The sequence below is a fragment of the Diabrotica undecimpunctata genome, chromosome 1, assembly GCF_040954645.1.
Source record: "Diabrotica undecimpunctata isolate CICGRU chromosome 1, icDiaUnde3, whole genome shotgun sequence".
Taxonomy (NCBI): Eukaryota; Metazoa; Arthropoda; class Insecta; order Coleoptera; family Chrysomelidae; genus Diabrotica; species Diabrotica undecimpunctata.
The window spans coordinates 137,425,990-137,451,204 of NC_092803.1; the positions used below are offsets into that span (position 1 = coordinate 137,425,990).

At 31.6% G+C, this 25,215-nt stretch overlaps 1 protein-coding gene across 2 annotated transcripts in view; it reads right to left on the bottom strand.

Annotated features, from left to right (window-relative positions):
- Window positions 1–25,215, bottom strand: part of Mnn1 (menin 1) — a 41,857-nt gene that overhangs the window by 13,074 nt on the left and 3,568 nt on the right. Inside the window, exons 4-5 of one of the 2 annotated variants that reach the window (XR_011949780.1) lie at window positions 22,543–22,795; window positions 9,818–10,196 (exon numbers count right to left, since the gene is read on the bottom strand). Coding sequence is in view for 1 of the 2 variants with exons in the window: in XM_072520075.1 (XP_072376176.1) it covers window positions 9,877–10,196; window positions 22,543–22,795 (573 nt within the window). In the remaining variant the exon portion in view is untranslated. Of the gene's footprint in view, window positions 1–5,661; window positions 10,197–22,542; window positions 22,796–25,215 lie in introns of those variants that run through there. The other variant, XM_072520075.1, reaches the window with a different exon arrangement.

Below are 25,215 nucleotides of genomic sequence, written 5' to 3' on the forward strand. Positions count from 1 at the left end.
TATATTGTTTTTATGACCCAATTATGACATCCTAATCAATCTTTGAAGAAACTATACTTTATATTCTAAATTGATATATTGTTGACCAGATGAACAATAATATCTAACACAAAATATTTTTTTATCTCTGCAAAATGCATGTTATGCGGCGTAAGAACACGAAGAGGTGAAGAGCAAATAAGATTTAGTATGGTATTCTAATTATTTTCCTTCTTCCTGTGCTCTCTTCGATTATCGTACGTAGGTTATTAAATTGACTATACTAATTTAGTTGACAGCAGCTCGGAAAAGAGACGCGGAGGATCTTTTAAACCATTCCCTTGAGTTTCTAAGCCAGACCTTCTCCGACCTGGCCCGCTTCTTCCGTCTATCTTGCATTGTATTATTAAATGAAGTATATTATACCTCTATGGGTGACACATACCATTGCCAAAATATTCCAGTTTTCGATTTTTAACTGTTCTGACCACTTCCATAACTTTTTTCATCCGCTGCAAACCAACCTCGTTACGAACTCTATCTACCCAACTTATTCGTAGAATTCTCTGACACACCCAGATTTCAAAGGCTTATAGAAGTGTATCCGTTACAGTCCAACCTTCGACACCATATAAAAGAATATAACACATAACATCTTACTAACCTAAATTTCAGTCTCAATGTAATATTGTTTCCACATAAGATTTTCTTTATCTAAAAAATGCAGCTCTGACCTTCTCTATATGTATTCTTATTTCTTTGCTCATATCACAGTTTTCATTTAGATTATAATCAAGATAAGTGATACTGTTGGTTTTCTCCATAAGCTGTTAGCACTTCTGGTTGTATTGGAGTTTTACTGACAGCCATCACATTTATCTTTGTGGTGTTTAGCTTCAGTCCATATTCATCACGCTTTGTTGTAATCCTATTAATCAGATGTTGAAGTTCTTCGTAACTATTTGTAATTAGTACCGTGTCATCTGCGTACCTCAAATTATCAATGTACCATTATTTTGATAACACATTGAACACTATCCAATGCTTTATTGAAAACGTACCCAGAATAGATGTTAAATATTAGTATGGACAAAATTCAGTCCTGTCTTACTCCTCTTTGTACTTGAAGCTCTTCAGAATTATCCTGATCTTTGCACGTTGATGCCAGTACAGACTTTTAATGATAAGTAGGCCTTTATCATCAATACTTACCTGCCGACGAATAGCTACCATTTCAGTATGTTTTACTCGATCAAAGGTCTTCTTAAAGTCAATAAAACACACATAAACTGGATGGCTGACATCTCTGTACCATAACCTGAATACTAAATAGTGTTTCTCTGGTTCCAAGGTTATTGCGGAACTCAAACTGGGTGTCACTAAGTTGTTCTTGTATTTTTGGTACATCCTTGAGTGCCAAATTCGAAAAAATATGTTTAAAACATGGCTCATCAAACTGATGTTTCGGTAGTCACTACATCTTTCGCATTTGCTTTTTTAGGTATCGTCACAAAAGTCGACAACAGCCAATTCGTTGGTATATAACCGTTTCATAAATTTTATTAAAAAGATGTTACGATATCTTTTACCTGAATTTTCGAAGAGCTTTATTGCTTCACTCAGTACTTCATCCGGCCCCGTCGCTTTTCTGGTCTTTGCTAATCTTATTGCCCGGTCAATTTCAATACTTTGTTCAATAGCAAAAGAAATATCTGTCAAATTAGAGCAATATTTTATGTAACGAGTTTTAACGTTAAAAGAAAAAAATATACATATATTATTGGCGCAAACAACACAACTCACCAAATAGCATAGTACTTTTCTTGTCAATACTATGGGTAAGAGTACAAAAGGCAACTTTGCACTACATTTTTAATATTGCCTTGCCAATGTCAAGATAATAAATATATTTGATAAATATTGATATAATACAAAAACTTCTTGTATATAAATAAAATTAAAAAAGATATAATAATAGATGTTCTTCTTGACTAAGATAACACAACTATTAGTTCCATTCAAATATTTACGGCACCATAAAACATTTATATGCATCAAAATGCATTAACAACCTAAAGAATACTATGCGATCTAATCGCATACGGAATGTATAACAAACATGACTTAACAACTAAAAGTGAAGAAATATCATCCTTCAACAAAAAACGAGGTGCAATTGCAAGGTTTAAAAAGCTTTACAACTATTAAAATGTGTGTATAAAGTGTAGAAATATTAAAATCAAATCGTATAACGATCAAATGGTTTTAAAGTTTGGATGTAACTTGGTGCTATTACCATAATATATACAGTGGAGATACAGATATTCATTAAATTTTTAACGTGGATTATGTGTGCGAAGTTAGCCAGTTCTATTAGAAGCAGTATATTTTAAAAAGGACTTACTAAAATTCATATTTTATTAATATTATAGTTTACAGTTGTGAAAATGACAAAATTATCGTTATTTTATCATTTTCAACATATAGGCTGAGCTAGTTCGAGTGTTTTTGAACTTTAAGAGTAGTGTTACAAGGTCTTGGGATCGTACTTCGTTGTCCACAAGTTTTTCTATTAGAAGAAATTATTGTGACTGTTGTATCTCTACTCTGATGCATGATCGCAGTCTCTCTCTTCAGTCCTGACCCTCCTCCCCCTCCCATCAGAGGAAGTGTAGTCGCCATTGTGATGTCGTGTATTGTCCGTCTCTAGTCATTTCTTTTAACTCATGCATAGGTCTTGCATATTCCTGCAAATTGGGTTGATCCATCTTGTTAGGGATCTTCCTCGTGATCGCAGTCATTCGGATGTAAAAAAGCGACACTTAGTAAAGAAAACGAAGTAGACTAAAGTAATAAGGCATTTTCTCAACAATAATACATTTTTTTTTATTTTGAGAACGATTTCCGAAGTGATAATCGAAACGCGAGAATAAACAAGTTCTGAAATTATTTTCTTGTGGCATGTCAAGTTAAATATTATGTTTATATGGGGTTTCTGTAAAGCAAATTTGTGTAACTAACTCTTTTGCACAACTTTGAATACAAAGAAAAACATCATACTTTCTGCGTAAATTTTGGACTGAGACAGAGAGATTCGCTGTCTCCAATGTTGTTTAGCCTGCCATTAGAATATATCATGCGAAAAATGTATCTGAAAATCAAACAATACATATCTGCTCGGGGAGCAAAAATCGTTTTCAACGATGATCAATCACCAATGACAACAATATAGAACGAAAAGTTGAAACACGAATACTTCAAATCAGATCGGATCAGGAAAACAGATCTTTCTTTACAATGCAACACCTCATGACGTCAAAACTTCTCTCACCAGGTGGAAAAATCCAGATATAAAAAATTATAATACGATCAGTAGTCGCGCAACATTGAGGCTAGCAAAAAAATAAGTAAATACAGTAGACTCCCTCTTAACGAGAACTAAAATGACAGACTAATTACCTCGTTATAAGCCGATCTCGTTATATCAGACAATCATAATACTGTGCATAGATATGAATCTGTGGTTTTCTAAACCATTAACTTCCTATAGTGAAGCCATTCGGATCAATATAAGATGCTAATAAATATTGTATGAATGGCGTTTTTGAAAAAAAGTTATTTACTTTTATTGTCAATGAAATATATTAAAACATAAAAGAGTTGTTTACTTTTATTATCAAAGATATACGTTAAAACAAAAAAGCTGTACTTATATTTTTTTCCAACTACATAATGTATAAATCGTATTTTTAAGGATAACATAAACTATTGCTCCTGCAATTTTAAGAACTCTCTTATTTTTAACTGCTTTAAATGGTCCAGTATCATTCTATCATATATTTTCTAAAGATGTGAAACAGTTGTATTTATTCATTGTAAAGAAGTTTATTGCGGGCTACAGTTAAGTTTATTGAGGGTCTGTTTGAAAAGGTATTTATTTATAGCCACGACCGGACTAAAAACGTAAAAAACACGTTTTTGGATCTTATTTTTTCTCGTTATAACCAAATTTGCCTCGCTATAGACGGTTATAGTTCAATAGAAATTTCACGGGACATCTAATGTATCTCGTTATAAGCGAAACCTCGTAATAACCGTATTCGTTATAGAGGGAGTATACTGTAAATTGCTGGTGTGGGAACATAATATCTTCGAGTAATCTATGGCGTGACAAACATATGGCTTACAGAGATGGCGCAGACACAACGGGTTAGAGTCTTTCTTCGGAAAGGAAAATCTAGCGAAATATCTAAAGGTCAATAGACTAAGATGGACAAGACATGTGATTCGCTGTAATGACAATCGCATTATAAACAATGTGTTTTGGGAAAGACCAGATGGGAGGAGGTTTGTGTCCTAAAAAAATGTGGAAATATGCAGTCATAGTCGAACGGCTCTTCCTTGTGCGGGCCGCAAGTTGCCAACACCTGTTTTAAAGAATAAGTTTACATTCAAAATAAATAAGGGTTTTGCAATGAGAACCAGGAGAGTTTGCACATCAGAATTATTATGTTTTCATTGCTTTGTGTTGACTTCACTGAGAAAGAGAGAGAGAGAGAGAGAGAGAGAGAGAGAGAGAGAGAGAGAGAGAGAGAGAGAGAGAGAGCGAAATTAAATGCTGGCGGTAATTATATTTTTCAGCGAGACCAAGGGCCTGTCATACTGCCAGAACCACAAATAACTGGATTGGAAACCACAATATAAATGTCATTTCTTGGCCTTCTAACAATTCTGACCTAAATTTCATTGAAATGGTATAGCACAACATGAAACAGACACTAACGAATACTACACAACAAACATTACACGAACTTAAATCCAAAATAGAGCAGATTTGCAAAGAATTTACGTCTGAAAACTGCAGATCCTTAATTCCTTAGTGGAGTAAATGCCCAAACGAATTCGAGCGACCATACAGTATAAGGGTGATGCTACTCCGTTTTAAAAATTAATATTCGTTTTATGTCCCAATATTCAGTTGCTAACAAAATGAACATTCTTTATTATTAATAAGTTCTGTCAGAGTAAGTATACTTTGTTTGTGTTGCTGATTAAACCTATAGGTTGAGTTTACCGAAAGTACAAGCTGATTATAGCCGCAAATGTCAAACATGGAACAAAAAATTTCGATTTAGCAGTGGTAGCATGTTTTTATAATGTATATGCTGTATGCTTCAAACATAAAGAGATAAAGCTTTAGAAAAGTATATTTTGATTATATTACGTCATGAATTCTGCAATTTTTGATTTATATAAAACAAGAATGAGTAAATGTTTGTTTCTTTGGAGATTAATTGCAGTTAATTATTAGAAATTTTTTTAGCAATTACATTTTGAGAGATTAGGGGATAGATTTGGCAATAGTCAAATCAGCAGTTGCCAGATTGCAACAGATGTTTGCAATTAATCTTGAATATATATATATATATATATATATATATATATATATATATATATATATATATATATATATATATATATATGAAAATTACTGAGTTCTCGGGAAGAACCGCGTTGAGAATTTAAAACTTATATATATATATATATATATATATATATATATATATATATATATATATATATATAATATATATATATATATATATATATATATATATATATATACACACATATATATATATATATATATATATATATATAAATATATATAAATATATATATATATATATATATATATATATATATATATATATATATATATATATATATATAATTATCCATTTTACTTGATATCACGCAGTTATATTATATATTATTATCTTTATATATGCACCTATTAACTACGTTTCTACCGCCCTCTATTACATTGTTAACAATAAATTTTAATGCCTCATTCCTGGAATTCTTATTACAAATGTCAGATGTGTTAATAGCATACCCGTACTTTATTACACAGTTAACGCTAAATATTTATCAATAAAAAAATAATGATATTCACATCTCTACATATCAATCATAAATACCTTTTTTCAGGAAATTATTCCTTATACAACCAAACTTTAACTTCCTATTTGATTTTTATACCGTCATCTAACATCAATAAAGTGTCACTTAAAATTATTGCAAACATAAAGTACAACAGCAATTATTAGCTCTACGATATACATTCAGACATTGTTTACATTATGTGCAACGGGTAAGTTTTGATTAAAATATTATTTTGTTAGCGAAAAACTAATACTGGACTATTTAACATCAGGATACAGTATTATACACAATGTACAATAGATATAAAGTATACAATAGAGTATCAAAATATAGCTAAGAGCCAAAAACCTACAACAATCTTACTCTGGGTTGGGTAAACGAAAACTTAGTATAAAAGTTGTGCCTATTTCATGAAACTACATACAGTCCTTAGAGAACCCCATTGACCATGGTAAATGAGACCAGGAAACATAAAGTTCCGACTCTTTTAACCGGATCTGTCAACAATGTATGCATAGGCATGGCACAAAATATCTAACTATTATTATTGGTCTTTTTCTACTAAACCAGTTGTACGTCACCTATTGACTGTCCAATTTGACATTAATATTTCGGCACAGCGTTGCCATATTCACCGGATACTAGAATATATGAGAAATAATGGAAATGTGAAGTTATTAATATGTTCAGAGGACAAGTGACAACTCACCATTAAACATATTAGAGGTTTTCAACATTCTCAAAACCTCTTTTTGCCTATTTCAAGGCTCTAGATATTTTACGTTTAATCTATATATTTATCACATCTCTGTAAATACTATAAATTGTTCAATAATATGTAATGTGACATATGATAATGTGATAATGTATATATATATATATATATATATATATATATATATATATATATAACTATTTTGCAACTTAAAACAACTTCGTGGTGCAAGTTTTGTAATACATATTAACCTACGGAAATTCTATGCAGTTGTACTGTGACGATATAGAAATCTCATTGATGAGGTACAAAGGGATTTGTAGAAAAAGAAAATATCTATAAAACTATTCTTCTGTATAAACCCGTCGCACACGTATCTAAATTTAATGGAGGGGTGTAGTAAAATGCTAACATACTTAAAAATAAATATAAGAGAATTCGTCAGTTCTTTAAAATCATAATAATACTGTTCATATTATCAAAATAAAAAAATTAATAATAATTACACTGTGGACGTTAAAAGCTAAGATGGCAAGGTTAAAAACATTTAAAAAGTGCAATCACATCAATTTTTAGATACAAAATTTTACCTTCGAAGATAGCACTAATGGTTTTTATCACTCAATCAGAGGGCAATGGTTGGAAATCATATTTTACGTTACAATGAGATAATACCCTGTAATAATACCGTTTTAATCGAAATATATCAATATCTGGCAATTACTAATTTTTTAAGATTAAGCCTAGATTTTAAAATCAAAAACTATGTACAAATATTATAGTTACCATAATCAAAAATTTGTTACTATCCAAAATTTTCAATATCATTTATAATTGAATAGTATGAATGGCCCTTAAAAATCGAAAATCATGAATATTTTCAAGTACAAAAATGTCAAAAGATCTAATGATCGAGAACCATCGACAGATCGCACAACAGTATCAATCGATCATTATCAACCACTTTTATAGTTGGTGGACAAATTCGAATGTAATTATAAGTTCGAATTTTTTCTACTTCCCTGTTTCCGATTTGCTTCTTCTCGATCTACGGTGATAAAATAAAATGTTGAAGTCGTGGAATAAAATATAGTTTTAATGACAGCTTCTGAATTATTACACTATAGTTGTTGTTGTGGTAAAAATTTATAATAGACTGCGTCCCAAAGTAGTCCTGAAGCTATATTTATATTCTCCCTAAAATGCTACGATTCTTCAAATAAGTGTATTGCCCTCTGCATAGAACAAAAACCTTTGACTTTTGAAAGCTGGCAAATAAAATTTGAACCGAGGAAATGATTTCAGACAATTCCTCAATAAATATTAGGCAATCTTTAGTTTGCAGGAAGTTGAACAAACTGTAATTAAGCTACTAATCGATATTTTTCACAATTATACACGGTGAAACTATACAAATTCAGAAAATTAAGATTAATGTGAGATACTAATTTGTGATTGAACTGTTGACCAAATTGATAGCTATTAATATCGAAAATGATCGATACCTGTCACAATCGTAAATTATAAATAGTGCTGTCATCTAGATTAACTAGAAAAATCGTTGGGATAGAACGGATATGCTGCAACGGTATTCAAGGAATGTAACGGGCCAGTGCCTTGCTTCAACCGCCTATTATTAGCACTGGTTTTATCAAAGGTACTCATTTTATTCAGACTGACTCAACCTGGAGCCTTTAGATATTTTAAAAATAAAAGATTTTTTTATAATAGTCAGATTTTCTACCGTTTGAGCTATCCGGCCCGCTCGACAGGTAAAGCTTTTTCATTAAAAATACTATTGATCGAATCAACAAAATCTTAGCAGTATATGATGCCAAGTACATTTTCAGACCGACAAAGACGATAAAACACAGTAAGATTGGCCCAAGATCCAAGAGAACCATTGTCCACTTCAGAAATTTACCACATGTATGAGGGGAGTCACACGGCCAACTATTTTTTCACCATGTTTTACAAACTTTTCTGAAATGACAGATAGTCTATGCCCTATGTCATTGTTCGTTGTGGATGCTGATGCGACCATTCTTTCATAACTTAATCCACTGTTGTCACATTTTGTAGATTCGTTGCTTCTAATTATTGGTTTTCACGAACTGGCTATGGGTATTGATCACCAATTCCTTGCCCCAGGAACCAAATGAGGGAATCCCACACTAGACTAGTAGACAAGTAAACGGAAAACAAACTAATTGATATGTTAGGCGGACAGGATGACTTATTTTGACAGTTAGGAACCATTCTACATGTCTCAGGTTCAACTTAAAATATCTGTCTTTCACACCCTAGTCTTCATAATTTTGAATCTCCCTCGTACTAGCATAATAGACTAATTTGTGTAAAGCAATTTTCTCTCTTCTCTATATTAAATTTTTAACCAAACATTCCCTTTGTTATCGATAAATACCATTTTGCCATATAAAGAGATATATACTAAGATTCTATATAAAAAACACTCTGTATATATTCAAAAATTTCATTCAGGTAAAATTTCACAATCTTAGTTATATATATTTTTAACACTAATGCCCTGCATTATGTTGTTTGTACCTACAGACAAGAACTGCTACTTTTTCACAAAAAGTAATACAAAAGGAATATAAAATCATGAAGTAGCAGTCAAAATATTTGTCTATTTTTGTTCAAGAATTGTGAGGGTAAATTATCGAGCTCAAGAAATATATAACAATTTTAAAAAAGCTTGATTTTTCAAAATAAAAAATAAGTCATAAAGACATCAAATTTTCAAATTTTGGCACACCCTGTATATGCTAAAAACAAAGAATATGTAATATCACCCTTTTATTAGTTTATTTTAAATTATGTAACACAGTTCTTTACTTAATTGGCCAAGAAACACATATACAAAAAAAAATGAATATAGTCTTAATTTTGTCCAATAGTAGAGTTGAAATCAAATTTTTGATTACACATGTTTAAAGTAGGTATAAATGTAAGACCGCTAAGATTCAAATATAATTAAATTAAATATAAAAATGATATCAGGAGAAGACCTGCTCCTCTCATATAAATTATTTTTACATGTTTATGTGTTATTTCTGGACTTCGATAATTCACAATCATTAAAATTTATCAAAATGACTCAAAAGTTTCCCGCACTAATGACTCAAAAATAAATTAACAAATTAATTTTACCTGTCAGATTTACAACAATGAATTAAGTACCAAAGTTGTGTATGTGCTATCCCTCTCATCTATTCTCGCCTTGCTCTCTTAGGCCTGATGTTATCACCATCTCCTCTACCTTTCTTTCCAATCTGCACCTGAGACTGTGCGGTGAGATGTAAAGATATAGCTTGTGTGTTGAGTTTTTCTGCCAGAAGTAAGTCTTTCAGCTGTTTCATTTTTTGACTGTGGAGAATGATGGTAGGCCTTGTGTCTTGGGGAGGGGGCTCTTCTGTTGATGAGGAAGGGCTGCCGAGAGGATCTTGCTTTGAGGTACTTGGTCGGCCATTTATTTTGTCTTCGGATTCTGACGGTGTATTAATTGGAGCAGGATCTGGATAATCACCACCTATACATTTTTTAAATTATGAAATATATTTTATTCAAACTGGTAAATATGTCTTCGGAAAATATAGTTACATTTAAATTATTACAAAAAAGGAAACAATGGGGGTTACGATGTATCGTTTATGTGAAATAATTACATGGTGTAAACTCTAATTTTAACAGATTTATGTAAAAATTTTCAAATAGGTATTGTGGGGTATTAACAAACAAATGTACTATTACAAATTAATAGTACTTAATTAACAGAACTATTCCTTCGATAACTCTGGCGAGATGTAATGAACTTTTAACTCATTGGTGCAAATAATTATTAAAATTTAAATGGTTGCAATAAACAATCAAAAACAATTTATAGGTTTAGGTAAAACTAGGTAAAACTTACCGCTGGGTCTAATTACCAGGGTTTGCACTACAAAACAACGAACGAAATCAATTCAATATGCGTGCATGGGTTCCCGTGCCGGGTTGCGTCTTTTCTTTTCAACGACTGGTGCTCTTCTCTCTTAAAGGGACGCATTCCACGAGCCCGATGGCGGTACTTATAGGGATCGTAGGAATACAGGGAGGACAAATGTATTGATTAATTTATACAACCATATTTAAATTTAAACATTCTCCCCCCCTTTAAAGGCCATAAGGTCTTTAAAAAACAAAACGAATTCCAAATACTATCATTACTTAAACAACTAAAACGATAATTAATACAAACAATTCCTATACAAATCTTACACAAAAATTCAAAACTTAAACTACAATAAAAAAATTAAAATTAAAATGGTGGTTTCGTCGCGGTTATATTGACAAAAGTCGAACAAAACAAAATTAATAAAAACGTTGTAAAGCGGCCAAAAAAGCTTCCGCGGTCAAATCACTAGCTAATTCAAGATTTAAAGCCTTTGTAGCGCAACATACAAATAGACACAAATAGGCCTTTTGAGTTCTAACTCCCCTGTAACGAGACATGGTTATCGAAAACGGTCCACCATAATCTAACCCACAAATCGAAAAGGGTTTAATGGCACCGAGACGAAATTTAGGCAAATTACCCATAGGGGGTTGCAAGTTTTTAGGAGATTGTTTCCAACATCTAATACATTTGGACAATACTGAATTAACGGCTTGTTTAGAAGACATTATCCAAAACCTTTGACTAACCAAAAACTGAGTACTCTTAAATCCAGCATGTAAATACTTTTCATGATAATGACGAACTAGAAGAGTAGTAAGGCGAGATTTTTTTGGTAACAAAAACGGGTGTTTTGCTTCATACGATAACGAAGACTGAGATAGACGACCACCTACTCTTAAACACTGAGTACTATCATCTAAAAATACTCCCAACTTACGTAATGGTTTTGGAAAAGAATTTGATTGAAGATGTTCTTCAAAATACTTTTCTTGTGTAAATCTGACAAGAATAATTAACGAGTCTTCTAATTCTACGAAAGTCAAGGGTCCTGACCGTTTCGACCTTTTATAACGAGAGTTGTGCGCGAATCGCAACATAAAAGCCAAAATTCTTTGGATCGAGGTAAAAGACGATTTATTTTTCAGCAAACAAGACAGAAAATGTTCCTCACGAGTGGAAACAAACACAAAAGCTTTCTTTATCTCTTCCAAAGAGGATTTTTCCTGCAATGAGGGAGGAACCTCTGGAAAAATTAATGGAATATTATACAAAAACGAAGGACCTGTTAACCAGTCTAATTTTGATAGAAAAGCGGCCGGTAGCATGCCTCGCGAAGGCGCATCGGCTGCATTATTTCGAGATTCGATATAATGCCAAGAATAATTTTGACTATGGGACTGGATATACGAAATGCGATTTGCGACGAAAGTTTTGAATCTCGAGTGGGAGCTTTTAATCCAGTGCAATACGATTTGAGAATCTAACCAAGCATACACATTTTGAAATATTATATGCTTCCACGACTCTAACACAAACGACATAAGTTTTACCAAATGAACAGCAGCTAACAATTCTAATCGAGGTATAGTAATCTGTTTTATAGGAGCTACTTTCGATTTGGCACACAGTAAATTAACTTGAACTAGGTTACGAGTATCAATACTACGAATATAAACGACACAAGCATATCCCTTTTCACTAGCATCGGCAAATCCATGAAGCTCTAAGATGGGACATGAGGAAATATTCAAAAAACGAGGAATTTTGAACTGTGAAATAAGAGATAGTTCGCTCTTATATTGCTCCCATACACGAATTATTTCCGAAGGAGGACGATCATCCCATTTAAGACCGGTTGCCCAAAGTTGTTGGATTAAATGTTTAATAAAAAAGGTAATAGGTGTTAAGTAACCACAAGGATCATAAATTCGAGCTAATTCGGACAAAAACGATCTTTTAGTACAAGGGACGTCTTGCAATTTGACTGAAAATTGAAAGACGTCGGACTGTGCAATCCACTTCAAACCAAGGATTTTTAATGAAGGACCATTTGCTTCTGGATCAAAATTAATGGAGTGAGGATTAATATGGGATTCAGGAAATTGCGACAACAATTTGGATTCATTCGAACACCATTTCCGTAATTCAAAGCCTCCTAACTTTAACAAAGCGACTAATTCGTCAACTAAAGTTTGTGCTTCTTCGAGAGTCGAAGCACCAAAAACAAAATCATCAATATACGAAGCGTGACGAATAAGCGAGACGGCGTTAGGAAAACGAGAGCCTTCGTCTAATGCTAATTGTTGGAGAGTTCTTAAAGCGAGATACGGCGAAGATACTATTCCAAAAGTAACAGTTAATAAACGATATTCCTGAATTTCCTCAGCGCTAGAAAATCTCCATAACACGCGTTGATAATCCGTGTGTTCAGGAGCGACTAAAATATTACGATACATCTGACGAATGTCCGCACACAGCGCAAAACGATTAAGTCTAAAATTCAACAACAGCGAGACTATGTTCTGTTGCAGCTTAGGACCGACCAGTAAATAGTCGTTTAAAGATTTACCGCGACTGGGACTTTTCTGAGACGCATTATATACAACTCGAATTTTACTTGAAACACTATCTGGTTTCACAACGCAATGATGTGGAATATAATACTTTCCCCTATTCTTTTCGGCATTAGAGACTAACTGCATATGACCTAAATCAAGATACTCCTGCATATGAAAAGAATATTCTTTTTTCAAACTTGGTTGACGAGATAAGCGTCGTTCTAATGATAGCAATCTATTTAAAGCAATATCATAGCTATCTTGCAAACAAGGCGGCGATTCACGAAAAGGCAAAGATACAACATATTTACCAGAGACGTCCCGATTATGCGTTTCCAGATAAATGTTCTCACACAGAACGTCTTCTGGTTCTGAAACTGGCTTTTCCGGTACGTTTTCCAGTTCCCAAAATTTCGTTAACGAAGAATTTAGTGGGTCTTCAATATTTGAAAGACAAACAAGCGAAGTCGACGAAAGGTTAGGTGTGCTAGTAGGTCCTAACAAAATATAACCAAAAACGGTATTTAGGGCATCTGGTTGTCCCGCTTTACCTTCAATTTTACCTTCTAACAACACCTTCGAAAATATGCTACAACCAATTAACAAATCTATAGATTGACTACAGTTAAATTCGGGATCGGCTAACTTCAAATTTTTAATATAATTCCACGTCGATATGTCCATTTTGGTGCTCGGCAAATCCGAGCAAACCCGATCTGTAATAATAGCCTCCAAGTGAAACACCGGTGACTCCTGATGACGAGGTTGGATAGAAAAACTTATTTGACCTTGATTCAGTTTCGTTTGCATCGAATTGAGTCCGTTAACTTCAAATAAACAAGGAGTTTTAGGCCAACCTAATCTACTGGCAGCTTTACGACTAATGAACGAACTCATTGAACCTGAATCTAGCAGACATCTCAAGGGCTGTTTACACCCCTTACTATCAATCGCGTGAACTAAAACGGTACCGAGCAAAATTTCCTTTTTTGTCTCGTTTTTCTTCCCTATAAAACTAGCAGCACAATGTGATATTTCAGGCGAATTTTGTTCGACTCCCGATGCTCCTGAATTATTAGTATTTCCTGTGGACGACTGATTATTGGAAAGATTTCTATCAAAGTGCAACAAACTATTATGAAGGTGACTATTACATTTACTACATTTAAAGGCCTTTGGACACGACTTGACAGAATGATTAGCCTGATTAAGACACCTAAAACACGAGGAAGATTCTTTACAAAATTGGTATCTTTCTTTTGGAGATTTTTTCAAAAACAACGAGCAATGGTTAAGAAAATGACTTTGTTTACATAAAGCACAACATATTGACGACGAATTTGTAACAAAGGATGAACTACTATTATGCCTTGACTCATTGGAATGTTTATAATTACACTTTGGCTCCGTATAAGTTGGAGCCCTCGACGATTTCTTAGATTCACTTAAGCTACTATTCAAATTATCGTAAGCAATGTACTGAGTTTCAATAAACTCTACCAATTTTTGAAATGACGGGATTTTATTCGATTTATTTTCTAACTCAAATAACTTTACTGAATCCGCGTCTAATTTCGACAAAAGTAAATTAAACATAATAAAATCCCAATGTTCTGTCGGAAGACCTAATGTTTTCAATGCGGCTAAATTTTCTAAAAACGTATCTACTAATTTAGCCAGATTTTTCGAATTAACTACCGATATTTTCTGTACGCCCAAGATCGCATCCCAATGCGCGGTCGCACAACGACGAACATTTGTGTACCGTTTAACAATTAGATCGTAAGCAATTTGATAATTATCGCTATTTATTGACAAATTACGAATCAAACTAAGTGGAGTCCCTTCTAAACATCCTTTCAAATACTTAAACTTTTCTACGTCTGCTAGGCCTGCGTTATTATGTACAACCGAATTATATAAGTCTAAAAACGAACTAAACTCCTTAAAATCACCCTTAAATTTAGGCAGCTCTATTTTAGGCAAGCGAATATTTGATTGTGGAACTACTACTGATCTAAACGGTTCTGGAGTTTCAAATTGTGGCTCAGATAATTCCGCACTAAATAGTTTTATTTTATAAAATTGTTCCAAAAATAATTCCCGAACATTTTCTTCAACCCTCGTATCCGCGTCTGGTACAGAAAGAATATTACTAATAATATTAGTGTGATGTTTTAAGAACTCTTCGCGAATCGAATCTAAATCCTCTAGTCTAATTTTAAATAAAGGGCGAATAGAAACGTCTGAAAGGGCCTTAAAACCTAAATCGAAAATTAACTGAATATCATTTAAAGCAGTTTTTCTTAAAAATTTGAGCTTCCTATTCTTTTCTTCAAGTTTTTCCATTTTAAATTTCTAACAAGTTCCAATAATATTATACAAACGAAAATGTACAAAATGTGGTCTAAAACCCCGAAATTACCGATTTGTAATTCGATACTTTATTAAAACGACGATAATTCCCTTCTAAAAAGTCCCATATGGTCGACTTTACAAAAAGGTCATAAATTATTCTCGAGCCACGACAAGAGACGCAAACTTAAGATAAGAACCCTCAAAACGATAAAAAATACGACGAGACGAAACCAACCATTCAAATTTAAATATAACAAAAAATATTTTTTCAATAAATGAGTTCAAATCCGGCTAGATAGGCCAATGTGGGGTATTAACAAACAAATGTACTATTACAAATTAATAGTACTTAATTAACAGAACTATTCCTTCGATAACTCTGGCGAGATGTAATGAACTTTTAACTCATTGGTGCAAATAATTATTAAAATTTAAATGGTTGCAATAAACAATCAAAAACAATTTATAGGTTTAGGTAAAACTTACCGCTGGGTCTAATTACCAGGGTTTGCACTACAAAACAACGAACGAAATCAATTCAATATGCGTGCATGGGTTCCCGTGCCGGGTTGCGTCTTTTCTTTTCAACGACTGGTGCTCTTCTCTCTTAAAGGGACGCATTCCACGAGCCCGATGGCGGTACTTATAGGGATCGTAGGAATACAGGGAGGACAAATGTATTGATTAATTTATACAACCATATTTAAATTTAAACAGGTATGATCAAAGAATATAGACTCATATAGAAGGATCTTTCACTGTTATTTTTTAGCGTCGGCAAAGGTTATACACATGAATCAGAGGTTGATCAAGATTTTAGTTCCTTATTTGTACCACTAGCGAGCGGTCATGTCAGCGCTATTACTGCTTCTAAAATAAGAAAGAGTGGGGTAACAAATGCAACTTTAGATATTTTTATAATATGTAGATGCCGCTTGGTCGTATAATGGCATAAATTTTTTTTAAGAAAAAAAATATTATTTTAACTTTTAACAAATGAATCTTTTTAGAAAAATATTATAATTCAAATTGTTCATTTAAATATGTATAGATCTACAAATAATATAATTAAAACTCTTTTTATAAACTATAAATAAAATTAATTAAAAGTCAATCACCGGGAGAGAAAGCCCAAAAAATAGTAAGATGCTCCGATCAAAAAACAATTTCTGATCTTTTTAGTATGCTACAATTGATTTTTAGCATATACACCAAAGAATTATATTTTACAATTTAAAAATTCGAAATTGTGAAGTATAATCTCGGATTTTTAAATTAAAAAAATAAGTCTCAAATAACGCTCCTCTAGAGCTCAATAAAAGAAGAGGAGATGAAAGGCAAAAATGGCTGCTGGGACATGGACCATAGCAAGTCCCAAGAAAACGAAATAAACAACATCCGAGGATAAAAGGAGACTTTGGGAGAATACCATCACCCTCCTTGTAACAGAGTTACTAAGAAACCAAGGAGCTCTAACGAGCAGACTAGGTCATAAAGCAACGTGACAAAAGTATTCAGAATGGCGGTAGCACACAGACATCATCCTGATACTCAACTAGATCGGGCTCAAGCAAATTTAATCATTAACAAACTGGAGCAAGCACTTGATGAGGCTCCTATAGGAGGTCAAAATGAACTTCTGCAGTTCCATAAAACATCGTTTAGCAAAGGGACCCTTTGGGTGAACTGTGTTAACGGGTATAGAAAAAAATGGACGACTGAAGTGGTGAAGACTATTGAGAGCCTGTGGGAGGGAGCAAACTTAAATATAATTGATCCAAATAATATGCCCAAGCGCCCCATGGTCCTCACCCGCGTCCCAGAGAAAGAGCTTGATGAAGAAACCATCAGGACCCGTCTAAAGAGGGAAAATCAAGACCTTAACACAGAAGACTGGTTGTGATCTCTGTTCCACAGACTGAAAGACAGTAAAGATAAAGGTCATAGCGGGAGGAGTTATGCAGGAGATAGTTCTCAGATCTTACCTTATAACGTTCATAATTTCTCATATATTTTTATTTTACTTTTTTTGTTTTACAATATCTCTGTAACATTTACTTTAACAAATGATGGTAGTATCTAGGTTCAATATATATATATATATATATATATATATATATATATATATATATATATATATATAATAATATATATATATATATATATATATATATATATATATATATATAATGAAAGGATTATTTAGTTGAATAGACTATGTAGTAATTAAATACTAAGTTAACATTTGGCTTCATTTTTGAAAGTTTAATAAATGCTTAATTTTTAGGTGTTCAATGAGTGGAAGATTTTGCAACTCATTTCAAAGATTCATCTTGGAGAGCCACAGATTATAGATACATTTGATTTTAAAGGTATAAATTTTATTAATGATTGATGTATTATGTTTATTATAGTGTATAACATTTTTCAGAATGAAAAGAAAATCAACCTGGAAAAATCAAAAGGCAATATTTTTATTTAACATTCTATAAATAAATTGTTTATAAGTAAAAGTATATCTCAATTATGAAATAAACTGAATATAAACATTTTTATTTAACAATTTTATAACACAAAGTTTGTAGCAATAACATTTCTTCACATTCTCCAAGCGTTTTGAAAATTTTTGGGCTACTTTGTAAATAGTTTAAATTTGTTTTGTTTTGACTTTTTTGTAATTAATTGTAATATACATGATTTATGTTTTTTTTATTTAATAATATATAAAAATATTGATTATAAAATTATATCATAATTATTATGAAATAAACCGAACATACGAATTTTTATTAAAAAATTTTATAATACAAAGTTTTCAGCAACAATATATCTTTATATTCTCTAAAGTTTTTTAAAACTTTTGGGTCACTTTTGTAATGCTTTATATTTTTTTGTTTTGTTTCGATCTTTGTGTTATTATTTTTTTTGTAACATAATTTGTAACAATTGTAACATACATACATGTTTTGTGTTTAACATATTTTATTATTAATATTTTTATTCAACATTATATAAATATATTGACTATAAAATTATATCATTATGAAATAACCTGATTATAAACACTTTTATTTAACAATATGTTTTTATTTTATAACACAAAGTTTGCAGCAATAATACTTCTTATTTTTACACATAAGTTTTTCATTATCTAAAGGAGGAAGCTGTTCTTTCTTAACCATTTTGTGTCATGCAACACAGGAACATATAATGTTTCCAGCATTAATGGGGATGTAATGTAAAACTGTGTGCTTGTGCAAACAACGAAAGCGGGATTTAAAAAATTCTGAAAGCTTTCTCAATCACATTCCTGGTTGCAATATGAGCTTGGTTGAATCTTCCTTCTACAGTACTTTCTACACTTTCTCATTTAAAACAAGAGTCAATAGCCATGATTGTAATGGATAATCTGAATCTCCAATTAAATAGGCATTATTAAGTTCATATGCCACAAATTGTCTTCTCAAAAATCAATTTACTACACTTAACTCCTAATCCCTTAAATCATGTGTGGAAGCAAGCATTACAATTTAAAAATCTAGAATTGGCATCACAAATTGCTTGCACATTTATACTTTAAAATCCATTTCTGTTGAAGTATGCCAGGCCAGGTCTAATTGGATCATCAACAGGTGTTATAATTGCAATATGTGTGCAATCAATAGCCCTAATTACACCATTCCGTACACCAAATCCCATAAAAGTAAAAACAAATTTACAAAATCCATTCTTTCGAACACAAACAATAAGACAAAAGTTAGGTAATTTAAATTAACTGACAGATCTTTAGGTTATGACAGAACAGTAAATAACATTTTATGTAATTGAAGTTATACTTCTATACGCGCGCTCCACGTTGGAAATTTGTACGGGAGTGAATCGGTGAAATCATTATACTCGGTTCGCTATTCTCAGCCCGAACTGTCTAGTGAATTTAGTAATTCTTTTTTTGCGAAGTTAGTTACTTTTTGACAGATTAAAAGTGGCTGGAAATTACTATACAACCAAGCACACGTACTCATAGCCAATATTAATAGTAAACAAACTAAATATTAAATAAAATAGAACTTTGCGAATTACTGACAATCAATATTTATTTATCTGCACCATATAATAAATAGTTATGTTATATTATAACAACTAAAATATATTTTTTAAATATATACTACCCAAAATTTGATGGGTTTAGTATACACTTCCATTATTTAGAATAATTCTTCTTTTTTTAAAGAAAGAAGTCTGCAATTGTAGTATACTTGAGCTATTAATACTGAGAAGTAGGAATTGTTGTGTTGTAGGTTTACGACAATGAATCTGTCAAAATATGCCCGAGCTAAGCGAATCGAGTATACATATGTAAGATAATGAGTAAGAGAGAGACAGAAGATATATTTTCTCTCTCTTCCTCTCTCGAGAGTAAAAATGTTCCTTTGGTATATATATTTAATATTATATATATTATATATTTATATATATATATATATATATATATATATATATATATATATATATATATATATATATATACAGTATACTCCCTTTATAACGAACACGGTTATTACGAGGTTTCGCTTATAACGAGGTACATTAGATGTCCCGTGAAATTTCTATTGAACTATAACCCTTTATACCGAGGTAAATTTGCTTATAACGAGAGAAAATAAGATTGAAAAACGTGTTTTTTACGTTTTGGCCCGGCCGTAGCTATAAATAAATACCCTTTTTAACTGCGGGCCGCCCTCAATAAACTTCTTACAATTTATGATTCTTAGTCGGAAATGTAAAATTTATTATTCACAAGTGTCATTGTATTGGGTTGACCATTCACACCTAATAATATGGGTCCTAATAGACAAGATGTGGAAAGTGTTTTAAAGGTTTAAAGGACAGAAACTTTATCCAAGGACAAAACGCAAATGAAGAAGCATAAAACTGTTTCACGTCTTTAGAAAATATGATAGATAGAATACTGGACAATTTAAAGCAGTCAACAATGACAAAATAACTTTATACGCTTTATACATTATACATATTTACAGAATACAGATTTTTTGTTTTAACGTATATCATTGACAGTAAAAGTAAACAACTCTTTTTGTTTTAATGCATTTCATTGACAATAAAAGTAAACAACTTTGTTTTAAAAACGCCATTCAAACAATATTTATTAGCATCTTATATTGCTCCGAATGGCTTCACTATAGAAAGTTAATGTTTTAGAAAACTACATATTCATATGTATGCACAGTATTATTGTTGTTGGATATAACGAGATCCGCTTATAACGAGGTAATTAGTCTGCCATTTCAGTTCTCGTTATAGAGGGAGTCTACTGTACATATATATATATATATATATATATATATATATATATATATATATATATATAATATTTATTAATACAGTAGACTCCCTCTATATCGAGAACTGAAATGGCAGACTAATTACCTCGTTATAAGCGGATCTCGTTATATCCAACAACAATAATATTGTGCATACATATGAATATGTAGTTTTCTAAAACATTAACTTTCTATATTGAAGCCATTCGGAGCAATATAAGATGCTAATAAATATTGTTTGAATGGCGTTTTTAAAACAAAGTTGTTTACTTTTATTGTCAATGAAATGCATTAAAACAAACAAGAGTTGTTTACTTTTACTGTCAATGATATATGTTAAAACAAAAAATCTGTATTCTGTAAATATATATAAAGCATATAAAGTTATTTTGTCATTTTTGACTGCTTTAAATTGTCCAGTATTCTATCTATCATATTTTCTAAAGATGTGAAACAGTTTTATGCTTCTTCATTTGCGTTTTGTCTTGGATAAAGTTTCTGACAACCTTTAAAACACTTTCCACATCTTGTCTATTAGGACCCATATTATTAGGTGTGAATGGTCAACCCAATACAATGACACTTGTGAATAATAAATTTTACATTTCCGACTAAGAATCATAAATTGTAAGAAGTTTATTGAGGGCGGCCCGCAGTTAAAAAGGGTATTTATTTATAGCTACGGCCGGGCCAAAACGTAAAAAACACGTTTTTCAATCTTATTTTCTCTCGTTATAAGCAAATTTACCTCGGTATAAAGGGTTATAGTTCAATAGAAATTTCACGGGACATCTAATGTACCTCGTTATAAGCGAAACCTCGTAATAACCGTGTTCGTTATAAAGGGAGTATACTGTATTATTATTTATGTGATATGTTTTGTATTATTTATTAAATGTTCATAATTATTTTAGACTTTTGTATTTCAAAATAGTAGTCTCAATAAATCACTGTATGACCGAGAACTGTCAATTTTGAAATACGTTTGTGTCATGTCTAATTGGCAAATATTTTACGTGTTTGGTTCACACGCTGGTGATTGTGAGTTCGAATCCCAATATGAATTTCCTTTTTTATTTTTGAAATATTTAAAAATCCCACGTTAATTTTATTAAATATATGTAATATACGTTAAAATGCTAAATTTTAAAATAAAGTGAAAATTTGAATAATTTGATAAAGTGAAAAGTATAACTTCTACCGGCAGTCCCACTGGACTGCCACACCCGTTTTTTTTTCTGCTGTGGCTTGGTCATTTTATACATAGCAACGCAGGACATGATACATCATACCGTTTTTATATATTATGTTTTAAGGACTGTAATCTGATGTATGTTTTCTGAATTTTACGCTTATATGTAATTATTCACGTAAATGATACATCATAGCCCCCAATGACAGTAAATCAAAAGAGATATTTAAATAAAAAACTATACACATATCTGCTTACCAATGCCTGATAAAAAAATTAAATTGATGGACAATAAAAGGACAACTAAAAATATTTCAGAGAAGAATAAAACTTTACATGTAATAAGGCAAATCCTAGCCAGGTCCCAACAACTGAGTTAAAAATATATTGCTATCTGTTTTATTTGAGAGAGTGGAACCATTAATACTTGTGCTTTATATATATTAAAAAAGCACCTGATATTTAAATTCGGTCGAAATAAAACTTACCCACAAATGGTGAACCATCTCCCTGCAACAAATATTCTGGGTTCAGAATTTTCTCTGAACATGCTGCTGTGAGGGCCTCAATACTCGGATGAAATGGTGATTTGTCAACTTCTGCAGTTGGTTTTGCGGTTGAAGGTATGCTGTGATCGTTATTTGTAGATCCATTTTCTTTCTCGTAATTATTGTTATTAAAATATGTACCATTCTTCTTCAATATTTTGTCTTCTTCAGACTTATCACAGACAATATTTACCTGTAAATGCATATTTAAATGTCTTAAATATATTAAATATACTAAACTAAAGCTTTAAAAATATACTGTACTAAATTACTCTGTAATGAATGTAGGAAATGCCTTTCACTTTTAACATGAGTAATTTCATGTTTCAAAAATGATTGTTCATCTGTTCATCAAATAATAATCTATTAACGAAAAAGTGGTGAAGATTTTGCCTATTTCAGATATCATTTACAGAGAGTAGATTTTGCACAGGTGTAAAATACTCACAGATTTTAAAAACTGAAGTTTAGCTGATTCCTAACACTGAAGATAAACGTCGTGTATTTACTTGCGAACTTGGGAATCATCGTGAACGCAAACCGTTACTTTACCTTTTTGATCAGGTGTACTGATTTTTGGTTGGCCTAAGTTGTCACGTTGTCATGGCATACATTCCGAAATGTATGTTTAAAGGTTTGGTGATTAGTGTGCAGTCTATTTGGGTATTGTCCTAACTACCACTCACAATAAATAGCAGTCATATCTATATTAGAAAAATTATTATGCCAGGGCATTTTCTGCTTTTCTTCATTAAACCAAAATAAACTAGATATTTACAAGTCAATGGATTGGGGTTGTCTGACCATGACATCAAATACAATCAAATAAAACATTTAGCAGCGGTAAGAAAGCATTTTGTGCTGTTACATAACTACCTTAGAGCTGTTTATATAAGAATAAACTATTAATTATGCTTATCAACAAGTATTCAGTGCTTTGAGCACAAATATCACAACTAAGAATTATTATGCAGCTGATCTACAAAATGCAATTAGCTCGAAAACTGTTCAGTTTTAAAGTTATTAACAGGTATATCTTTTTTGTTGAAATAATGTACCTTTATTATTTGTTGACAAAAATAGCGCTAACTTGAATATTAAAAAATTAAGCACAAATGTATTTGATGATTTTGAAGAATTTGTTGGCTTTTCAGATATTTCTGCTGTATCATTTAAACTAGCTTTAGGTGACTCTTTCTCGTTTTCTTTCCCTTTAGTGTTTTTTTTTTATTATTATCAGATTTTGTGTTGTTGTCTCTCTCAGTATTGGTTTTTTCTGAATGTTTGTTTAATGCAACGGCGTTTTCTTTAGATGAAAGATCTACTGTTTGATAGGTGGAATGTTCAGTCTGCTTTTTTGATAAATTTTTGGAGGAAGGGGCTTTTGTAGTTACTATATTTTTTGTTTTAATTTCATTAGAAGGTTTGCTTTGTTTATCTACATCTAAAAGATGTACTGGACTTTTTAAGATGTTTTGAATATTTTTGTTTTTAGTTACTTCATTTCCTGCCATATCCACAGGACGTTTTTTTAATGAGGAACTTGTGGTTGGAGCAACTGACTTAGTTCCACTTTTACCAGTGTATTTTGCTTTTTATAATAAATCAGACATTTTTTTTTCTAAAATCTCTATACATTTTATCTCGTGATTTTTTTCGGTTATAAAGTTCTTTTTCAACTGCGGAAACTGTATAAAAATCAGAATCTTTTACTTGATTGGGATTTATTTTTAGCTTTTCCACTATTTTATCTAAGTCTTCTTTTCCGATTAGTCTCAATAACTCAATAACAAATGTATGACACATATACAGCATATGCGGCGCCCTCTAACAGCTACAAAGTATGCATCAAATTTTATTTCCTCATAATAAAAAACCCCCAGTTATTAATTTTCATATAAAATTGTCCACAAACGTGAAATATACAGCGAAAAATAAAATTTTCGTTGTTTAAAAAAATCGTTCAAAAAAAACCCTGTTCTTTCTCAATATCAACATTGTATTAAAGCTAGTTGGCTGAAATCGTAATGTGTATAAGTGGAGAATCTACTGATTATTTTTGTACAATTACTTAACGACTACCCTATATAGGAATTGGAACAAGACATAACAAAGTCAGATGACCCTTAAATTACATAATTAAAGTAGTAATCATTGTAATTATTAGGACACTAGGTTGATGATGAAGAATTACATTTTGAAGGGAAAATACAAATTCCCAGCTCGAACCAGGACTTGATCCAATGAGTGGTATCAACCAACTGAACAGTTGGTTATCACTTTTACCTTAAGTTTTCATTATGTCCTGTTTGTTTTATTTGTTTATTAAGTTCTTTTGTTTAATTGTATACAATTCTTGTCCAAATTTTCTTAAAAATGTAAATAAATTCGTTTGGTCATTATTAAAAATGGTTGGGTCAAATAATTGGTCATTATCATATCATGATATGCAGTGATAAGAATTTGTCCTTGTTATAAACTATATACAAGTTTTATCTTGTACATAAAAAAATAAGCAACATACCCCATACAAAAAAGAAGCAGTGCATGCACTAAATACACATGAAAAGAATTGAAAATACAGCCAGGTATATTTCCTTACTTCACAATTAG